This window comes from Protopterus annectens, chromosome 14.part0 (genome assembly GCF_019279795.1).
Source record: "Protopterus annectens isolate FY-2018-M chromosome 14.part0, PAN1.0, whole genome shotgun sequence".
In the NCBI taxonomy this organism is placed as follows: Eukaryota; Metazoa; Chordata; order Ceratodontiformes; family Protopteridae; genus Protopterus; species Protopterus annectens.
The window spans coordinates 824,694,224-824,715,241 of NC_056748.1; the positions used below are offsets into that span (position 1 = coordinate 824,694,224).

General features: G+C 42.2%; 1 protein-coding gene across 1 annotated transcript in view; it reads left to right on the forward strand.

Annotated features, from left to right (window-relative positions):
- The window catches only part of PIK3AP1 (phosphoinositide-3-kinase adaptor protein 1), a 1,872,143-nt gene that overhangs the window by 1,379,748 nt on the left and 471,377 nt on the right, over positions 1-21,018 (forward strand). Inside the window, exon 11 of the mRNA XM_044056574.1 lies at positions 3,951-4,007. Within this exon, the coding sequence (XP_043912509.1) occupies positions 3,951-4,007 (57 nt within the window). The remainder of the gene's footprint in view (positions 1-3,950; positions 4,008-21,018) is intronic.

Sequence of the window (21,018 nt, forward strand, 5' to 3'; positions counted from 1 at the left end):
TCGCTTTCAAATACAATAACAGAAAACTGGGTTCACTAACAGATTAAGGACATCACAGTGCTGGAGGTGGGGGGGGGGGGTAATGCAGTTGTGATGCCTTGCAAGGGATTGCCCACATAATTATACATACAAGTCTCTTTAGGAGGGATACAGATGTGGAAGAAACAAAAATTAATTGATATACCATAGAGCACTTTAGAATTACAGCATACTGGAGTAACTGCCTCCTTTGATTCCAGCTTGTTATATAAATTTGAATATCATTATTGTGTGTGTTCCCTACCAATGAAGCTGCTATCTTGTGTCTTGAGAAGGTATTCCGCTGTGGGATTCACTTGATGAGGTATTCCGCTGTGGGATTCACTGTAAAAGCAGGAGTCCAGTTGTGATGATGATCAGAAGAGGCAATGGCAAAGTGGCATCCAATGGGAGGAGGAGAAAGTGAATAAGAAATATATTTAACTGTGTAAGCATAATAAAATTCAGTCAGAAAATCTGAGGTCCTTGAGTCTGCGTGAGCATTCTCATTCATCTGCAAAGTTTGTAAGGCGTTTCCAACTACTCACACTGTGCCACCTTCTCTTTTTTCTGTTCCAGGCATTTGTGTACCCTTCTATTTACTTAAAGTAAATAGTTGTCTCTGGGAATGTATTCTGGGGCTCTTCTAATATCTTTATGAAGTAATATTTCCTATCTCTTCTGATATCTTTATGAAATAATATTTCCTATTTCTTAAGTTCTTTTTGAACAACCTTCTTTGTAGATTCTATTCCTATTTGTCTTATTTTTTGTATACAGCTCAAATTTTCTTACTTGACCCCTGACAGCTATTCATCCACATCATAATCCACTACTCCTCTTCCTCTTTTCTCTTCAAGTTTAAAACCTGCTCAGCAGTTTTGTTCTACCATCCTGGTGCCCTTTGCTTTATAGCCTCTCCCACTGCATTACAGAATTCAGCTTAGAAGTGATTATTTCCTTCATATCTTTTTCTTCCTTTGCCCATCCTTTAGCTTGCCATTCAAGATTGTGATTTTTCCACCTGAATGCCACCACCAAAGTATATACCTTTATATATTTTTAATTAAATCTCAGATGCCACTTGTCCAACCACCATACAAGCTGCAGCATGCCTTGCAGGACACTGAACTCCTCATCTGTGATCACCTCACCTATCTTAGTATCATCAGATATAGACTAAGCATGATTTTAGACTTGTGCAAAGTCTTACATAAATATGCAAAACAGGACAGATGCCAGCACTGTCACTATTCTCTTGATATTCTATTTTTATTAAATATTAGTTTCAAAAGACTAAATAAAGAATACATACTCTTGTCATTGGTTCTATTGGCATCATTGTTTTTTGTTTTTTTCATGTTTATTAGTTTTTTTTGGTGCTGTTATTATGACTAAATAACTTCCGTTTTTTTGCAAAATCCTATTTCAATGAAAAACAAATCTTTAAAATTTCTTCATCAAATAATACCATAACTGAAGTTACTCCATATACAAGACTACTTAGCATGACAATCAACGATAATCTTAAATAAAATTCACATATCCACAACAGCATCAAGAAAAGCCATCAAAAACTAGGCACCCTACACAGAGTAAAGAAATTCCTTACAGATTCTGCCAAGGTAACTCTAGCTACCACTTACTTCTTACCATCTATTATATGGTGCCCCTATCATGATCTCTTACCCTCTGTCCTATATGGAGCCCCTTACATGATCAACCTACAAGCCTTAGTTTTAAACCTGGCAGTACTATAACAAAGTTGCCAAATTCTCTTGCAACAAAACATAAGTGACCCACCACTGTTTAGCACTAAAAACACTTAACTGGCTCAAGCTTCCTCAACACCTGTCTTGTACTCTGCTTCTTTAACCCATAAAATCCTTCACACCCCTTTCACCTACCCAGCAATTAGACCCCTACTCCAATGCTATCTTCCAAATTATTGCCTTCAGTCAAATAATAAACAACTGCTACCATCTATAAGCCACAAAGGGCTGCTGTGGTCAGTCTCTGTTCCAATAGTGTAACTAGAACTTGTAATAAAACTCCTGTATCAATCAGGTTTATTACACACCTTTATCTTTTCAAGCCATTACTAAAAGTTGTCTTCTCTGCCTCCTGGCTTTGTCCCTGCTCCTTATCTGTGACATATATCTCTAACACCCTTCCTCACCTTTCTCATACCTGCCTTTAAAGCTCTAAATCACTTAACCTGTTTATCCCCTTCTAATACCTCACTTTATTGTACTTTTTAAACTACTAAACCTACTTCTAAGTAATACAAACAAATTACTATTCCAACATTATTTCTCTGTTAACATTCAAACTTGTTTATTCCCCCCTAATACCTCACTCTGTTGTATTTCTTAAATTATTCCAACCTATTTTATACATCACTCTTCTGTTTGTAAAGTCTCAATATAAGCCTTGTAAATTTAATGTTTGTGAATATCGATACGCATTTTATTATAGTGACTATTATGCTTTGTATTCACTGAAACTGCATTATAGAATTTGTTATTGTAAATATTGATTTCATTAAATATGATAAATTGGAGCTTTTCTCCTCAGGCCTATGCTGAAAAAGGGCACCTGTGCCCATTCAAACTCTCCCATTAAACAAATGTTAATAAATAAATACTCTTCCCTTTGATCACTGCTCTTTTCTATTTTCAGGCGGACGGTTTCCTATTCACTGATTCATTTGTGCCTCATGCCATATTCTTTCTTTTCTTCTAAGCCCTGTGAGGTACACTGTCTAAAACCATAGTGATGTGCACATGTACCAATGTACCATATTCAAAAGGCTATTTGTACCTGCAATGCTGGTTATTCTAATCACAAAATGTCACTATGCCAAATTAGCAAGATCCCTGCAGAGTGGATGTGAAAAGTACAGTTGTGTAAGTAAAACTTAACCATAATAGTAGATGTTTGAATTATCACTACTGCAATAGCCTTAACTATATGGGTTATATCCTGCCAAGGATATAATACTTAGCTAGCTTCCAAAGCTTCAGGGCACCTTCCATGCACCCAAATTGTCAGGCAGCTCAAGATGAACTTACTAAAAAAACAAGTTTGGGTGCAAAGCCATTTAGAGCTTTCCTACCAGCAGAGAGAGGGAGGCTGAGCCCTTAAGGGACCATGCTAGGAACAACAAAAAATAAATGCTCACACCCTGGCATGAAATCCACACCAAAACAAGGGGGGTGGAGGGAGAAAGTGGCTACTGTAGCACTGATCATTCAAACATCTACTGTTATGGTAAGTTTTAATTATACAAGTGTAATATGTTCATCATATTGATCAATGCTGCAGTAGCCTTACCTATATGGGTAGATCTCCTTCCACCTGACAAATGTAGTTAGCTAAGATAGACTCCAAGAGGCCTTAGAAAATGGTCCCAGTAAAGCTTGATCTGGACCTAGAGAAGGAATCAAGCATATACAGTGCTTTGTAAAAGTATGTAGAGAGGACCTAGTAGGAGCTTCTAGAATATAATCCAAGGAGTGCTAGAACCAGTTCCTCCTTCCCAGGTGGCAAAGGTTTTTTTTATTCAAGGATGTTCCTATAACTAATATAGATAAGGCTACTGTAGCAATGATTACTATGATGGACATCAGTGATGCTCACCAGTGAATATAACATTTAGACAGTATGCTTCACAGAATAGCTTCCATGAGATTCCTTGGGATGGATATGGGACATAGTATGTTGATATTTCTATTGTTTTCGTTTTATCTCTTCTTTTACAAAAATCATTTTAAAATGTGCACCAAAATAAATGCTAAGTTTATGGGTGGATATTGTATTATTTCTTGATGTGATGAAACAAAAGTATTTCTGTTTTGATGAGGAATGAAGTATTTTAGGTTGTATTACTGCCAATTTTGTTACCAAGTCTTTATTTTACTATTTTGCAGTGTTTCAAGCTAAAGCACAGCCTCGGCCTGAAAACATGTATATCCGTACTCTTTCACGTAAGTGAGACTAACCTGATAATATAACCATATAACTATCATGCAGACATTCAAACATGTTTTTTTTTACCAGAAAAGAATCAGTGCATGCATTATACTTTCACTAAATGTTTGTCTGCTTAACCATAAGGTCTCCAACTCAAGATAATCATTTAGTTCATAGCTAACTGCAACTTGTATAATGTATTTTATTTTTAAATGTGATACTTGCTCTGATGCTGTTTCCATACTTAATTGCAGTGATGTACTTCTTATACATTAATAAGTTGTTTCTTGAATTCCAGTATATGATTTCCTCAACCTTCATTTGCATACTGTGTGCCTCTGAGCATGTTATTTAACCAGATCATGCTCTGGGGCAGTTGGGACTTTGGGTTAGTGCTAGACTCTTCAGTGATCCCCAGGACTGCATGCCTAGTAGCTACCTATGAACCTATAATGCATTTGCATTGCATTAACATGTAATGCTGTAATGGCTTAGGCCCATTGCTGAAGAGAGTTCCTTCACTTAGTCCACATACTCAATTATCAAACAATAATTACATCTAAATGTCTTGGGAGGTATATACCACTCCTCTTCCTGGTGACAATGTTGTCCAGCTATATACCATGACATGTGTGTAGCTTTTCTATGGCCTTTACTCTGTTATACCCTTAGCAGGCTTTTGCCCTCTCCACCATGCATTCCAGCAAGATCTGCTTTATTTCAGCATACAGTCCTGATGTTTAAAGTATTTTATTCTCCCAAAGACGTATTTAACTTTCCTGTTGTTAAGTTGTGCCTGTCATTTGTCTTATTTCTCTTAAGTGGAAGGTTTATCTAAGATGGAGTAGAATGGTGATCCTGTGTAAAGCCTGCATTTCATATAGCAGTGCACAAAGTGGCTTTTCTGATGTTTAACCAATTATTGGATTGCCTGCATCACTGGAAATGTACATGAGCAAGGAACTTGTAAAAGCTGTCCCTGTTTTATACTATATAGAGTTGTATCTTTATCATTGCCTGGAGAGTTCAGCCAATCACATATAGATAGATGTTCCTGTCATTTGCAGCAGAAACTACATAGGGCATCAAATCAGTATTATTTTTTACCTCTGTTCTCATCAGATACAGAATTTCAGCTATGAAGGTGGGACTTCTTTGAGGCATACCTCTCAAATGTCCAGATTTTCGCAGAATGTTCAGACTTTTGCCTCACGTTTTTGATCTTTTTCTCATAAAATAGTGATTTTCTTGGCAAATCACTGGCAAATCATTGAGGACTGAAGTCAGAAAATAATGGCACACATTTGAATTTCAGGCTTCATATCCTTCAGAAAATTCATGCTAATACAAAACCTGTTATTCTATCAAATTCCAGCGACTTTCTAAGTTTGTAAGAGCAATATTTAACAAGTGTTCCTATTTTGTGTCTTTGTTCTCCCCATTATTTGTGCCTTTGTCCAGACTTCTTGCTCTAAGAGGTTGAGAGTTATGCTTTTAGGTAATGTAATATTTATGCTGATGGTTCAAGATGTATGCAGGCATTCAGTTAAGTCATATAAAGATAAGGATCTGGGCCTTTAGAATGGCTGCACTTACTATCAAGACAAAGCATCAAACATACAACACTCTTAAATTCTTTTTCTTTCTTGCTTCCTGCTTTCTCATCTAAAGCTTGCAGAAAAAAAATAATTTATTTTCTCCAGTGAGATCAACATACCATATATTCAGAATTTTAATTTAATGGGATTTGCTACCAGTTTGAAATATGCCCAGTATGGCTACGCTTCCCAAATATACTCACAATATCACAGGTTAATTTTAATAAAATGTTCTTTCCTTTACAAGTACCATCTGCTGGTGAGACCACCCAGTATCTTATTTATTTATTAAAATATAACATCACAGAGTTATAGGTAAAGAAAATTTTAGGAAACTCAAACTAAATATATATACATATATATATATATATATATATATATATATATATATATATATATATATATATATATATATATATATATATATATATATATATATATATATATATATGTATATAATATCTGCATATCTCTCAGTTAAATTACATCTCTGAACATGTTTAATATGGTTTTGTGTCCACAACAGCATCACTAAACAAAAAAGGTATTTTAAAAATGATGGATTGCATAGGTAGGGAGATATAAATGAGAATATTTGGAATGCCAGTAACAAAATGGTTAGAGTAGAGGTACATTAGCAGAAAACAGATGAAAATCAAGCAAGTAGATGTTTATACTGCTGCCAGTTCTAAGAAGTGGAGTAGAGTAGAAGCTGAGAGTAAAGGTAGCACTATAGGCAGTGGTGGGGTAAGAGAGGAATAGGAAACAAAGCAAAGGAGGGAAGACACAATCTGAAAGGTAAAGAGGGACAAAGAAATTTTAAACATGGTCAGTAGTTGTGGAAGACAAATTCTATGTTTGTCGGGAAATACAGCATGTTACTGACTACAGTTTCTTAAAGTGATTAGCTGCATAGCAGACAAATTGTATATCCATCAGAAAATATCAAATAAACTTTCTTGAGCACAGGAAATGCAAATCTGCATAAAAAGTATCAGATGCAGTAGTTTTATAGGTTCATAGGTTCATAGGTTCATACTAGGCTATCTGCCCAAGGGCATTTATAAGCCTAGCCCATAGTTATGTGGCTTTCGCCACCCCTTTAGTTTGAATAAAACTATGCCTATTATTTTGCTGTGCCTCTGTCAAGCAGTGACACTGAAGTAATCCCTGGGGTATATCTGCGATCTCCCATCCATTGGTCAAGATTCCTCTTGAACAAGGCCAGCGAGGTGCTCTGCCTCAAATGTACCGGGATTTTGTTCCACAGCATAGGGAGTCTCTGGGTGATGAATCTGTCCCTCCAGCACGTTCTATTAATAACCGTGTCAAGGTTTAAGTCTCCCGCCCTTGCGGTTCTGAGGGATCTAGATTTTTTGAGGTGAAGCATATTCATCAAATCTGGGTTTGACATGGCCTTATATGTCAGGCACAGGTCACCTCTGAGCAAGCGGTATGAGACTGAATAGAGCTGGAGTTCTTTCAGTCGGGCAGCATAAGACATATTTTTGAGACCCTTTATCCTTTTGGTGAGGAACTTTTGGGGCCTTTCCAGCTGCTGCAGGTGTCGGGTCAGATACATTCCGAATGGGGCATTGTACTCAATCATAGGTCTAATGAGTGATGAGTACAGGGGGACGATGACCTCCCTTGATCTAGATGTGAATCCCTTCATGATCAGGTGGGCAATGTAGAAGGTTTTCCTGACTACTTTAGCAACATGAGTGTCAAACGAAAGGCTAGTGTCAACCTGGGTCCCCAGGTCCCTGATGACTTCTTCTGTGCTCAGTGGATTGCCGCCTATATGGCAGCTAGGGGCAACCTTGTTTTTCCCAAAGGGTATGACTATGCATTTCTTGGCGTTTAATTTTAGGCCATGGCTCTGGCACCAGTTATGCGTTTCTGTGAGGCCCTTCTGAAGGATATCTGTGTTAGAAGTCTTTTCGACTATGGCGCCCAGTTTGCAGTCATCTGCAAACTTTGTCAGCCATAACCCTCCTGTGTTTGCTTGTACTTCAGAAAAGTAGATGCCGAACAAGAGTGGACCCAGGATTGAGCCCTGTGGGACACCACTTGTGACAGGCTTTGAGTCTGACATGGCTCCAGCAACTCTGACCCTGTGGGTTCTGTCACTTAGCCAGTTTGCAACCCATCTTGTGATGTATGGGTTTACATTCAAGCTGATGAGTTTTTCGATGATACCTGAGTGGGGTATTGTGTCGAAGGCCTTAGCCAGGTCGAGGTAGGCTGTATGGACTGCCTTTCCCTCATCAATGGCCTTGGTGACTGTTTCGAAAAAGTCAACCAAGTTTAAAAGGCATGATCTGCCTTTGACAAAGCCAAACTGGGTTGGATCCAAAGTCTGCAAGTTCCCTATGTCTTTATTTATGAGTTCTATTATGATCCTCTCCATGGCTTTGCAGATAAGGCTTGTCAAACTAATGGGACGGTAATTTCCAGGGTCGGTGGAGGCACCGCCCTTGTGAAGTGGGACCACAGTCGCCGTGCGCCACTCCTTGGGTATGTATCCTGAGGTGATGCTAAGATTAAACAGCTGTCCTAACTGCGGGTTTAATTCCTCATTGAGTTAGTGGAGCACACAGCCGGGGACACCATCCGGTCCCATGGATGCTGTGTTTTTTGCCTTGGAGAGAACAGTTCTCACCTGGGCGTTGGAGATGTTTGGGGGGCTACAATCCTCTGGTATAGATATCTCTCCTTGTGGGGGGGAGGGGGGGAGAAGTTTGCACTGAACCTGTCAGCCAGTATGTTGGCAATGTGTGTAGGTTCAGTAATCTTCACATCATTTTGAACTAATTCTGAGCATATCTGGGAGTTTTCTTCTAGGTTTCTAATATAGCCAAAGAAGGCCTTATGATTGTCTTTTGTGTCCTTGGCGATTTTTCTCTCAACATTTGCCTTGGATGATTTTATGAGAGCTCTTAGTTTTTTACTTATAATGATCAAAGGTGTCTTACCTTTGAAGGATTTTGCTCTATCTTGTAGTAGCTTCCTCCTTTTGTTGTAGAGCTTGTTTATGGCTGAGGTCCACCAGACTTGACGCTTGCCTTTGGTACAAAGAGTCTTAGTTTTGTTTGGGATTGCCTGATCCATGCAGTCCTGTAGGTGCTGGTAGAAGGCATTTGTAAGTGATTCAGCGGTTTGAGTAATATTTACCACTGGCTCAGGGGCCTTAAAGGAGACCACACTAGTTTTTAGAAGTGTGAAGTCGGCTTTTGATAAGTTTTTCACTGTGGTCTTTTTTATTTCAGGTGGGGGCGGGATGAGGACCTCCAGCGAGATTAATTTATGATCTGATCTCACCAGTGAGGGGTATACTTCCGGTGTTGAACATTGTGATCCCATGTTCGTGATGATGAGATCAAGTATGTTTTCTCCTCTTGTGGGGATGGTGACTAGTTGTTCCATGGCATTTGAGTTTATGAACTCCAGGAACCTTTGGGCTAGAGTGTTTGGGCTTGAGTAGTGTTCCCAGTCTATATTAGGGTAGTTGAAGTCACCTAGTATGATGGTGTTTGGAGATACATTTAATCCCTCCAGTGTTTTCAGGAAGGCCATGTGAGGTTCCTTAGTTTGAGAGGGTGGCCTGTAACATGCTACAAATTGCAGAGCAGTCTTGCCTATGGTTAATTGCACCTGGATGGTCTCCGATGCATCATGCGTTGCCACCAACCTAGAGGTGTGGGTGTCCTTTATGAATATGGACGCCCCCCCTCCTTTTTTGGTGTTGTCCGGATTTTGGGGCCGGAACGCATGATATGAGGTGAAACCTGATAGTGCTGGGGTGCTCTCAGGAGCCTTGAACCAGGTTTCTGTCACAGCACAGACATCGATGTTCTCCATACTGAGAAGGGCCTCGAGTGCGTGCATCTTGAGATTGAGACTTCTGGCATTGAGCAGCATTACCCTTAGTTTTTTTCCTTTTTGTGTTCTAGGGTGGTAGGTTTAGAATTTGAGCCTTGCCTAAAAAAGGCACTATGGGGGTGGCAAGAGCCTTTGCCAATATCCAGAAGCCCAGGGGAGACAGGTGCAAGCCGTCCCTTGCGAAGCAGCGTGGCTTGTCCAGCATGTCATCCCAGGCAGACAGACATTGGATCCCCTATGAATGACACCAGAATTTAAGCCAATTATTAAAGCTGATCATCTTATCACTGTATTGTGGCATCATTCTAGGTGAAGGTAGGATACTGCTCAAGGTCAGGGTCATACCTGCTTGGGCTACATAATCAGAGAGCTCCTCAATGTCTCCTTTCATGTAGTCCAAGGAGGTACGTCTCAGGTCGTTGACACCAGCGTGGACAATGACTGAGTCGCACTTGAACCAGCTGTTGAGAGACCTGAGTGCTTGCATTATGTGGTGGATTCTAGCGCTCGACAGGTAGCTTACTGTGACCTTCTCCTTACTCAATCTGGTGAGCGGGACGTCAGTGTGTCTGACTATGGAGTCACCAATGACGAGTGTGTCTGGCATTGTGTTTGGCCTTAAGGGCTGTGACTGTTTGACACTCTGACCGTGTGGTCTATGTGTTGCATGTGTTTGGTCCTGAGGTGGTTGTTGTTTGGGTGTCTGCTTTGGTGGCTTCTGCTGTTTTGGTAGATTTTTGATCAGAGCCTCCGAGTATGTCTTTGTGTGATTATGTGTACGATTTGAAGTTGTGATGGTACTATGTGTGACTGGGTATGTAGTGTGTGTGGTTACCTTCTCCTCCTGTCTGGTCTTGCCAGTCCTATGTTGAGAGAGCTCAGCCTCCAGTTTGGCCGTATAGTTGCATCTCTCGCATGTATTTGTGTTTTGTGGGAGAAGGAGAGGATTGTCTGTGTACATGAGGCAATTGTAACATTGCCTCAATATTCCCAGGTTCACCAGTTGAGCAGGAGAGGACACTAGCAACTGATCCCTCGACATGCTAGAAGTAACAGATAAAAAAACTTACAAGAGACTCCGGGGGATGTGGGTTCTAGGCTTGTGGGGTACTATCTATAATAAAGTGCTTTATCAAGGTGCAAGTACTGTAGGAGCAAGTGCTAGGCTTTACAGATAGAGAATAGTCTACTTGGGAATCAAGTAGAGATGAACTTTTTAGTTATAGGATACGCTGGTTAGATCAGCAGTACAGTTCGAGGAAGGTAGTTATAAGGGAAAATTTGAAGAGTGGACTTTAGGTAGCCCGAATAGTTTAACTTTGATTAACCGCCGCTGCTCTTGTGTGCTCTTGTGGCAACTCAGCGCTAAAGCGTGCTTTATAGCAGGGGGCTGGAAAAGACAGGAAATTACCCAAAATGGCCAATAAACTACAAGTTACTGCCTTAAACCACTCCTCTGAGGACAAACAGGCAGCTCAGTACTCCCCACTCTCACTGGTGAGTAAAGAAACTTCCCCCTGACCAAACAAGGAAAATGGAGAAACACAGGAACCAAGACAAAGCCCAGGGATCAGCAAAATCTGGTCTCAGGAACACTAGCTAGGAAAGTATGGAAAACAAGGATATTTTTTTTTGTTTGTTCAAGTTTTTTTTTACAGAAAGGCAGAAAACACAATAAATGCTATACTTTTCAACTAATTGCTATCAAAAGCTAGTACACTTGAGTGTATTAGCCTGTAGTTTAACTTTTAGGCAAAACTTAAACTAGCAAGTGCAGTAAACAGTTTGAGCTTATAAAAACAGGTCAAACTTCGATAAAATAAGCAAAAACAGTGGTCGAAAGTCGAAAAAGGTCGAAAAAGCCAAGAAAAATACTTAAAATCTGGAAAGGTAGTCTTTTCTGGTCTCTGCTGCTACATGAACCCTGCTGGACACCACGAGGAGCTGTGCTGAGTTCTCAATAGCTGGAAAAGCCCGCCAAAGCGTGCTTTATAGCAGGGGGCTGGAAAAGACAGGAAATGACCCAAAATGGCCAATAAACTACAAGTTACTGCCTTAAACCACTCCTCTGAGGACAAACAGGCAGCTCAGTACTCCCCACTCTCACTGGTGAGTAAAGAAACTTCCCCCTGACCAAACAAGGAAAATGGAGAAACACAGGAACCAAGACAAAGCCCAGGGATCAGCAAAATCTGGTCTCTGGAACACTAGCTAGGAAAGTATGGAAAACAAGGATATTTTTTTTTGTTTGTTCAAGTTTTTTTTACAGAAAGGCAGAAAACACAATAAATGCTATACTTTTCGACTAATTGCTATCAAAAGCTAGTACACTTGAGTGTATTAGCCTGTAGTTTAACTTTTAGGCAAAACTTAAACTAGCAAGTGCAGTAAACAGTTTGAGCTTATAAAAACAGTAAATACAGGTCAAACTTCGATAAAAAAAGCAAAAACAGTGGTCGAAAGTCAAAAAAAGGTCGAAAAGCCAAGAAAAATACTTAAAATGTGGAAAGGTAGTCTTTTCTGGTCTCTGCTGCTACAGGAACCCTGCTGGACACAACAAGGAGCTGTGCTGAGTTCTCAATAGCTGGAAAAGCCCGCCAAAGCGTGCTTTATAGCAGGGGGCTGGAAAAGACAGGAAATGACCCAAAATGGCCAATAAACTACAAGTTACTGCCTTAAACCACTCCTCTGAGGACAAACAGGCAGCTCAGTACTCCCCACTCTCACTGGTGAGTAAAGAAACTTCCCCCTGACCAAACAAGGAAAATGGAGAAACACAGGAACCAAGACAAAGCCCAGGGATCAGCAAAATCTGGTCTCTGGAACACTAGCTAGGAAAGTATGGAAAACAAGGATATTTTTTGAGACATCCCACTTTCTGTATCCCAGTGAGACATCCCACTTTCTGTATCCGATGTGCTTGCAGAAAGATTGAGCTAAGATAAACTAACTATGTTATGTACAGTGGATATAAAAAGTTTACACACCCCTGTTAAAATGCCAGATTTTTGTGATATAAAAAAATGAGACCACAATAAATAATTTCAAAACTTTTCCCACATTTAATGTGACCTATAACCTGTACAATCTAATTGAAAAACAAATCTGTTAGGGGAAAAATCTAAAAAATAAAAAAATGTACAATATGCTGGTTGCATAAGTGCCCTTAAACTAATACTTTGTTGTGTGTGCACACCCTTAAACTAATACTTTGTTGAAGCACCTTTTGATTTAATTACAACATTCAGTTTTCTTGGGTACATACCTGCCATCAATTAAAGAGACTCTGATTAACCCCAAATAAAGTTCAGCTATCCTAATAGGATTTTCCTGACATTTACTCAGTTGCCTCTTATAGCAAAAGCCATGGTTCGCAGAGAGCTTACAAATCATCAAAGGGATCTCATTGTTGAAAGGTATCAGTCAGGAGAAGGGTACAAAAAAATTTCCACAGCATTGGATATACCATAGAACACAATGAAGACAGTCATAAAAAAGTGGAGAAAATATGGGACAACAGCGATGCTAAAAAGAACTGTACATCCTTCCAAAACTGATGAAAAGACAAGGCAAAAACTAGTCAGGGAGGCTGCCAAAAGACCTATAGCAACACTGAAGCAGCTGCAGGAATTTCTGGCAAGTACTGGTTGTCTACTACATGTGACAACAATCTCCAGTATTCTCCATATGTCTGGACTATGGGGTAGGGTTGCAAGATGGAAGCCTTTTCTTACACAGAAAAACATCCAGGCCCAGCTAAAATTTGCAAAACAATACATCAAGTCTCTCAAAAGCATGTGGGAAAATGTGCTATGGTCTGATGAGACCAAGGTTGAACTTTTTGGACACAATTCCAAAAGGTACGTTTGGCGCAAAAATAACACTTTGCATCATCAAAAGAACATCATCTCCATGGTGAAGCATGGTGGTGACAGTATCATGCTTTGGGGTTGCTTTTCTTCAGCTGGAACTAGAGTTTTAGCCAAGGTGGAGGGAGTTATGACCAGTTCCAAATATCAGTCACTTTTGGCCCAAAACCTTCAGGTGTCTGCTAGAAAGCTGAAGATGAAGAGGAATTTCATCTTTCAACTCAACAATGATCTCCAAGCATGCATCCAAATCAACAAAAGAATGGCTTCACTAGAAGTTTTGGAATGGCCCAGCCACAGCCCAGACCTAAACCCAATAAGAAATCTGTGGAATGACCTGAAGAGGGCTGTGCACAAGAGATGCCCTCTCAATCTGAGAGATTTGGAGTGCTTTTGCAAGGAAGAGTGGGCAAATATTGCCAAGTTAAGATGTGCCATGCTGATAGACTCCTACCCAAGAAGTCTGAATGCTGTAATTAAATTAAAAGTATTAGTTTAAGGGTGTGCACACTTATGCAACCAGCATATTGTACGTTTTTTATTTTTTATATTTTTCCCCTAACAGATTTGTTTGTTTTTCAATTGAATTGTACAGGTTATAGGTCACATTAAAGGTAGAAAAAGTTTTGAAATGATTTATTGTGGTCTCATTTTTTTATCACAAAAACCTGGCATTTTAACAGGGGTATGTAAACTGTTTATATCCACTGTACATATAAATATCTGTATGCTTACTTTTTCATGATGGTTTCTTGGTTCATTGGCAACTCGAAGTGATGGCTTATCTTTCATTTCTCTCTGGGGTATATACATCCCTTTTGTTTGTAGCTGTAAGTTTCTTTCTTAGACAGCTGCTCAGACATTGCCTGTCTATTCTGTTTCTGCAGGATCCTGTCTGTTCTTTTTGTGGATGTTTTACTCTTCTATTAAGCTACATTCTCTGCACTCTTTTAGGCAATCTCTACTGCTTATATCCTTAGTATTTCTTGATGGAAGAATGTTTAATGAAATATACCATTCAATAAAGAGACATTTACTTGCATGCCTCAGTTTTTTGCTGTATCGTTGGTGTTAATGTACTCGTGTACCTCTGACCTACTTTTAAAGAGCTAATGCAGCCGACTGCATTGTAATAGTATGTTGCATTTATTTATGTATTTTGTTTTATTTTTTATTTTCATTAACCAGGTTGGCCATAGTGAGCTATGCCCATTTACATGGAGATCCAGAGAGAAAAGCTCATGGAAAACAATACAACAGTTCATTGTGCAATAAAAGCATAAACAGCAATTTATATTTTTGTATGTTTATATACATTGTTGCAGGGGCTCTTCTGGTGGCACAGCTTGAAAACTCTGATCTGTGCCTTCACTTTTTAAGATCTGCATCTCTAGAACATGTTGCATGACTGTCCCTGCCTTTAAGTGGATTCAAGATGTCCTTAAACACCTACATTTTTTTAGCTTAGATATACCTGATGTATCCTGCATTAAACAGGCTACATTTACCCCCACATATATATTTTATCTATCTGATATTATCTATATAAAAAGATCAGAAAAACAAAGAGCACAGCATAGTCTGTAACAAATGTCTTTAATAATCGCCACATCACCTAAGAATGTAAAGAACGTCCTGTGTGAGGAAAATATGGCTTGCTTTCTCATGTGGTATGGCAGTCAGTGCATAAAGACATCTAATGTTAAGTTGTCAATCTCACCTTCATTCTTGCTGGATAGGTTCGGAGCCGATCCTCGGCTCCGACTCGGCCTATACCAAAGCTCGAGAGCTATTTACCAGCTCGAGGCCCTCCCTATATCCCACAGTGCTAGGCGTCCCATACCCAGATCTCGTTTGCCGCTACAGCTGCGAGGTTGCTTGTTTACCAGCTCCAGGTCGTATAAAACTTTTCTACTAAGTTTATTTAGATATAAATAGCTAAATTCTTGTTAGATCTTTTTCTTTTAGTGTCCCCTTTCTGATCCCTTGAGAAATCCCTTTTAGAAACTCTCTTTGCTAGTAGTTTTCAGAGTCCCCCCCTCCCCCACCCTTCAGGGTAGAGTTAGTTTTTCTTTTCTTATATATATTTATATTTCTACTAGTCTTGTTAGCTGTATTTTTTATAGCAGTATTATTACTTTTATTACTACTATATTATTGCAGTGTTAGTTCTAGTGCGTGTGTGTGTGTGTGTGTGTGTGTTTGTAGTGTGTTAGGCACTAGTTACTTAGTTCCTTGGTACCCAGTTATACTGCCATTATGTCTAAGGATACTAAGGTATCAGGTTTCAAGAAGTGTGACTTGTGCTGTCAGAAGATGTCTCTGACAGATGATCACACTTCTTGTGTGTATTATTTGGGCCCCCTACACCTGCAGGACTCTTGTTCGGTCTGTCATGCCTTCAGTCCAAGAGTCCTGCAGGAGCGTAGGAACAAACTTATTTTGAGGGGCTTACTTAAGCCTGAAGGGTCCCCGACTAAGCCTTTGTCGGGTAAACCCTCCAAGCCCGCCAAACCGTTGGCTCCCTGTTCGGAGCCATCTCCAAGCAGAGCTGCTGCCTCCTCGTCGGTTCCGACACTTTGAGATCTCAGTCGGCTGCTGTTGTTGTGTCGGAGCCTTCTCTGAGCTGAAAACGCTCGAGATCTCCCTCTTTGGAGTTTGTTCGTTCAGCTCTGAGATCTCCGTTACTACAGTCGGAGTGGAGCCATAGGTCACATTCCTCTCGGTCTTCCAGGCTTTCTGATCACGACCTCGAGAGGGTGGTCAGTAGACTGCTAAAGTCGCAGGCACTTGCCCAAATGTTATCTAGCCCTTCTCAACAGACTGCGGCTATCCCTGCATCTTCAACAATTCCTCCTCCGACTCTTCCATTATATTCGGAGCCAGAGCTCGTTGGGGCTCGAATCGTCAGTACGTCGGAGCCGATACCTCACATTTCGGCTCCTTCGTCGGCTCCGATCTCTTCATTGGTTCCATCTGTGGAGGGATCGGGGCGCCGAGACTCCCTCATCGGCTCAGAGGGGGCGAGTGGCATCGGACCCTTGTCCGACCCCGTTCTCCCTTTCGGTGCCTTGGCGCAGGTGAGCTCATCCCCGACATCGGCCTTGGAGCCGTCACTCTCGGTGCCGGGAGGGGTTCTCATCTCTTCGGAGCAGGGACCTTCCTCTCTGCCCGATAAGGGCACCTTCGAGGTCATGAGGAGCGTACTGACTCCTGGGTCAGACTCATGATCGGCTCCTCCCCCCATGGTGCCTACGTCGGTCTCCGTTCACCCTCCTGACCTCAAGCGTGGAAAACAGACACTCCAGGTTGCCCCATTGGGTGTGTCTTCCTCTTCCGAGGCCTCCTCTGATCATTCAGAGGAGCCCCCTTGGAAGAGAAAATGTAAGAGGAAACATGTTGACTCCCCCGAGTCAGTCACCTCTGACACTGCTTTGGAGGATTCGGAAGGGTCCCGAAGGTCCCCCTCTGAGGATGTCTCCTTTTCAGACATCCTTGAGATCCTTAGACAGAGGGGGAACTGGACTGCCCTTAACCCCTCCGAGAATGAGTCGGTGAACGTGGACGCGTTTGGTTCTCGCCCCTCCACCTCCTGGGTGTCTCCGCCTTTCGACCCACTCATGGAAGTGGTGGTTCGGAAGGTGTGGACGGCCCCAGACACAGTGGAACCAACTCCCTGTAGGCCCACAAAGTTCATTACAGCCCCGTCCGACAAACAGTTTCTTACAAAGGGTGTCCCTGTTGATGCCATGGTGGTTGCAACAGCCACTAAGAAGGAGTTGGCTGATCCTTCTGTCCCTGTCCATCCACCTAATAAAGAATCTAGGACAATGGACAGGTACAGGAAGCGGATGTTTTCTTCAGCGACCTTTTCCATGAGGTCGCTGAACTACTTGTGCCATTTCACCCGCCTTCAAAGGGATATCCTTAAGGAACTGGGTGATACACTTCAGGATCCATCTGCTGCGGGTTCTCAGGAAAAGATTAACTCCCAGCTGGCAACCCTTAACTCCATTGTTAACTCCTCCATGCGACTCATTTCTCATGCAGCCGATTGGGCGAGTAGGGCCGCAGGCACAGGTGTAGCCTTGAGACGACATGCCTGGATGCAGTTGTGCAACTTTGCTGACCGTTTTAAGGCGTCCTTCACCAACACCCCCTTCGATGGTTTGGCTTTGTTCAGACCACAGGTGAAGGATACACTTTCCAGGTGCGAGCAGGAAGGCAAGACTCTCTCTGCCGTGAGAGTCCGTTTTTCCACTCCATCTAGACCATACCCAAAAGGTCAGAAGGGTGGAAAAATGTGGTTTCGCAAACCCCAGGGAGTCATGCCTGATGCACGTGGTGAGTTTCCCTCCAGGGGCAGAGGAGGGAACAATAATAGACGCTGCCTGAGGGGCAGAGGGGGTCCGCAGAATCAGGATAGCAGGGAATCTTTCTCTGACAAACCCTTCCAGCACCCCTGAGGGCCTGCCCGACTGTCCACCTTCGGAGGCAGTCGGGGGAAGGTTGTCACTGTACCCAGAAGCCTGGCAACTCCTCACACAAGACAAATGGGTACAGTCTATCTTATCCGAGGGCTACAAAATTCCCTTCGTCCACACCCCTATACAAAGAAACAGATCCCTTCTAGATGTCCCACCCATGCTAAGGGATCAAGCAGTACTAGAAATTTCAAAACTGCTAAAAAAGAGGGCCATCCAGCCAGTCTCAGCAGACCAGCAAGGATCCAGAATTTACTCCAAGTTTTTTTTGGTACCGAAAAAAACAGGGGACTGGAGACCCATTCTGGATCTCAGCAGTCTGAACAGGTCTATACAAAGAACAAAGTTCTGGATGGTCAAACTTCAGTCCATTCTACCCTTTTTGGGTCAGGACAATTGGATGTGCTGTATAGACCTTCAGGATGTGTACTACCATATCAAAATGAACAGGCACTCCAGAAGGTTTCTCCACTTCCGGCTGGGAGCCAGTCACTATCAATTCAGAGCCCTGCCCTTTGATCTCACCACAGCCCTCAGGGTGTTCACCAAATGCATGGCAGTGGCTACGGCTCACCTGAGGCGACAGGGATTCCAGGTGTTTCCATATCTCGATGACTGGCTCCTTACTGCTTCCACCAGGCATCAACTTCTGCGAGCCAGGGACTATTCCATTCAGACTTGCTCCGAATTAGGTATATCAATAAATTTCGAAAAGTCTGCATTGTCGCCTTGTCAATCTATAACATTTATAGGCGCAGAAATAAACACAAAAGATCTGTCTGCAAAACTTTCTCCAGACAGAGTATCAGACATTCGCCGACATGTGCAAGTACTACTAAAGCGCAAGATGATTCAGTCCAGATTTGTACTAAAAACATTGGGTCTTATGGCGGTAGCAATCATTCTAGTCCCCCGGGCTCGTTTCCACATGCGGATCCTTCAGTGGATGCTTTTTACCCAATAGTCCTTTCAACAGCTCCCAATGTCCCACAGGATAATGATCACTCAAACATGCAAAGACCACTTGGCTTGGTGGATGGTCTCCCCTACAGTTCTCCAGGGCAGACCATTTGTTCTACCTTCTCCTGTTGCTACGGTGAACATGGATGCCTCCCTGATCGGGTGGGCGGGGGGCATTTTCAGGGCAGGACTGTCCAGGGCACTTGGCAACCCCTTGAATACCACCTGCATATAAACATCTTGGAGATGAGAGTGGTACTTTTAGCGTTGCAAGCTCTTCAGGACTCTCTACCTATCGGGACTATTGCAATTCAAACAGACAATATGTCTGTAGTGTGGTACATCAACAAGCAGGGCGGAACCAGATCCTATCCCTTATGTCGAGAAGCACTCAGACTCTGGCAGTGGGCGATCTCTTCCCAATGGTTTCTGATAGCAGTGCACATTCCCGGGAAGTCCAACGTCATAGCAGACAGGCTGAGCAGAGCCATTCTCATGCCTCACTAGTGGTCTCTCAATCAGTCAGTAGCGGACAAGATTTTCCGCAGATGGGGTCAACCTTGTTGCGACCTTTTCACTACCCCTCTCAACAGCAAGTGCGAGGACTTCTTCACTCTACTCCCCCTCCCCAGCCATTCCCCCAGAGAAGCTTTAGTCCACGATTGGCCCCGGGGTCTTCTGTATGCATTCCCTCCCTTTCCCTTAATTCCCAAACTGATTCAGAAAGTGACCGCTTTGGGTTCCAGGATGATTCTCATTGCCCTTTTCTGGCCTCAACAAATTTGGTTCCCGTTCCTGCATCGTCATCTATTGGAGCAGCCCTGGAGTCTGGACCCAGTGCCGGACCTGTTGGTCCATCAGTCGGGCGGGCTGCACCAATCCCTTCAGTCTCTCAACCTCACAGCTTGGTTGCTCCACTTCCAACCTTAGCCAGGCTTCCACAGATTTCTCAGCCAGTGCGTGAAATCATCCTTTCTTCGCATAAATCTACTACCACAAAAACCTATGCTAGTAAATGGAAACGTTTCTCCTGCTGGGCAGAGACCAGGAATATAGATCCTTTTACAGCCCCTGTCCACACTGTTGTGGATTTTTTGGCAGAACTTTTTCGAGCAGGTTCCTCGTCTGCCACCATTAGGGTCCAATTGGCTGCTATCACTAATTTTCATGCTGGCCTGTCAGAATCCAGCATCATGTCCCACAAACTTTGTAAGGCCTTTCTTAAAGGGACTATTTTACTCAGGCCCCCGGTTAGAAATCCCCCGCCTCCGTGGGATTTAAACCTGATATTAACTTCCTTGATTCTCCCTCCCTTTGAACCTGCAGCCTCCTGTTCTTTAAAATTACTCTCCTGGAAGACTCTCTTCTTAGTAGCTATCACCTCAGCTAGAAGAGTGTCGGAACTTCAAGCCCTCTGCATTCATCCTCCCTATCTTGTTTTTCACAAGGATAGAGTCTCACTTAGAATGAACCCTTCCTTTTTACCCAAGGTCCCTTCTGAGACAAACCTGAATCAGGCTATTGAGCTTCCTGTCTTTTTTCCTAACTACTCAAACAGAGCTGAACAAAAGCTGCACTTTTTGGATGTTCATAGGTTCATAGGTTCATACTAGGCTATCTGCCCTAGGGCATTTATAAGCCTAGCCAGAATGCTTTCGCCACCCATTTTAAATTTATTTTGCTATGCCCTTTTTCGAGGTTAGTATACTGTGCCTCTGTCTAACACTGACACAGAAGTGATACCCGGGGTAAACCTACGATCTCCCATCCACTCATCAAGATTCCTCTTGAAGGGAGTCAATGAGGGACTCTGCCTAACCTGGACTGGGATTTTTTCCAGAGTGAAGGGAGCCTCTGGGTTATGAATCTGTCCCTCCAGCATGTCCTATTTATTTCAGTGCTGAGGTTCAAGTCTCTCAAGCGCAGAGCTCGATGGGATTTGGATTTTCTGAGGTACAGCATGTCCATTAATTCCGGGTTGGACATGGCTTTATACGTCAGGCACAGATCGCCTCTGAACAGGCGGTATGCCACTGAGTAGAGCTGGAGTTTCTTTAACCGGACAGCATATGGCATCTGTTTGAGCCCTTTGATCCTCTTGGTGAGGTACTTTTGGGGTCTTTCCAGTTGCTGCAGGTGTCTGGTAAGGTATATATGATGGACCAGGTATATGTTCACAGGCAATTACATTTTTATTATTCTATTATTCTAAAGTATCTTTATCCAGAT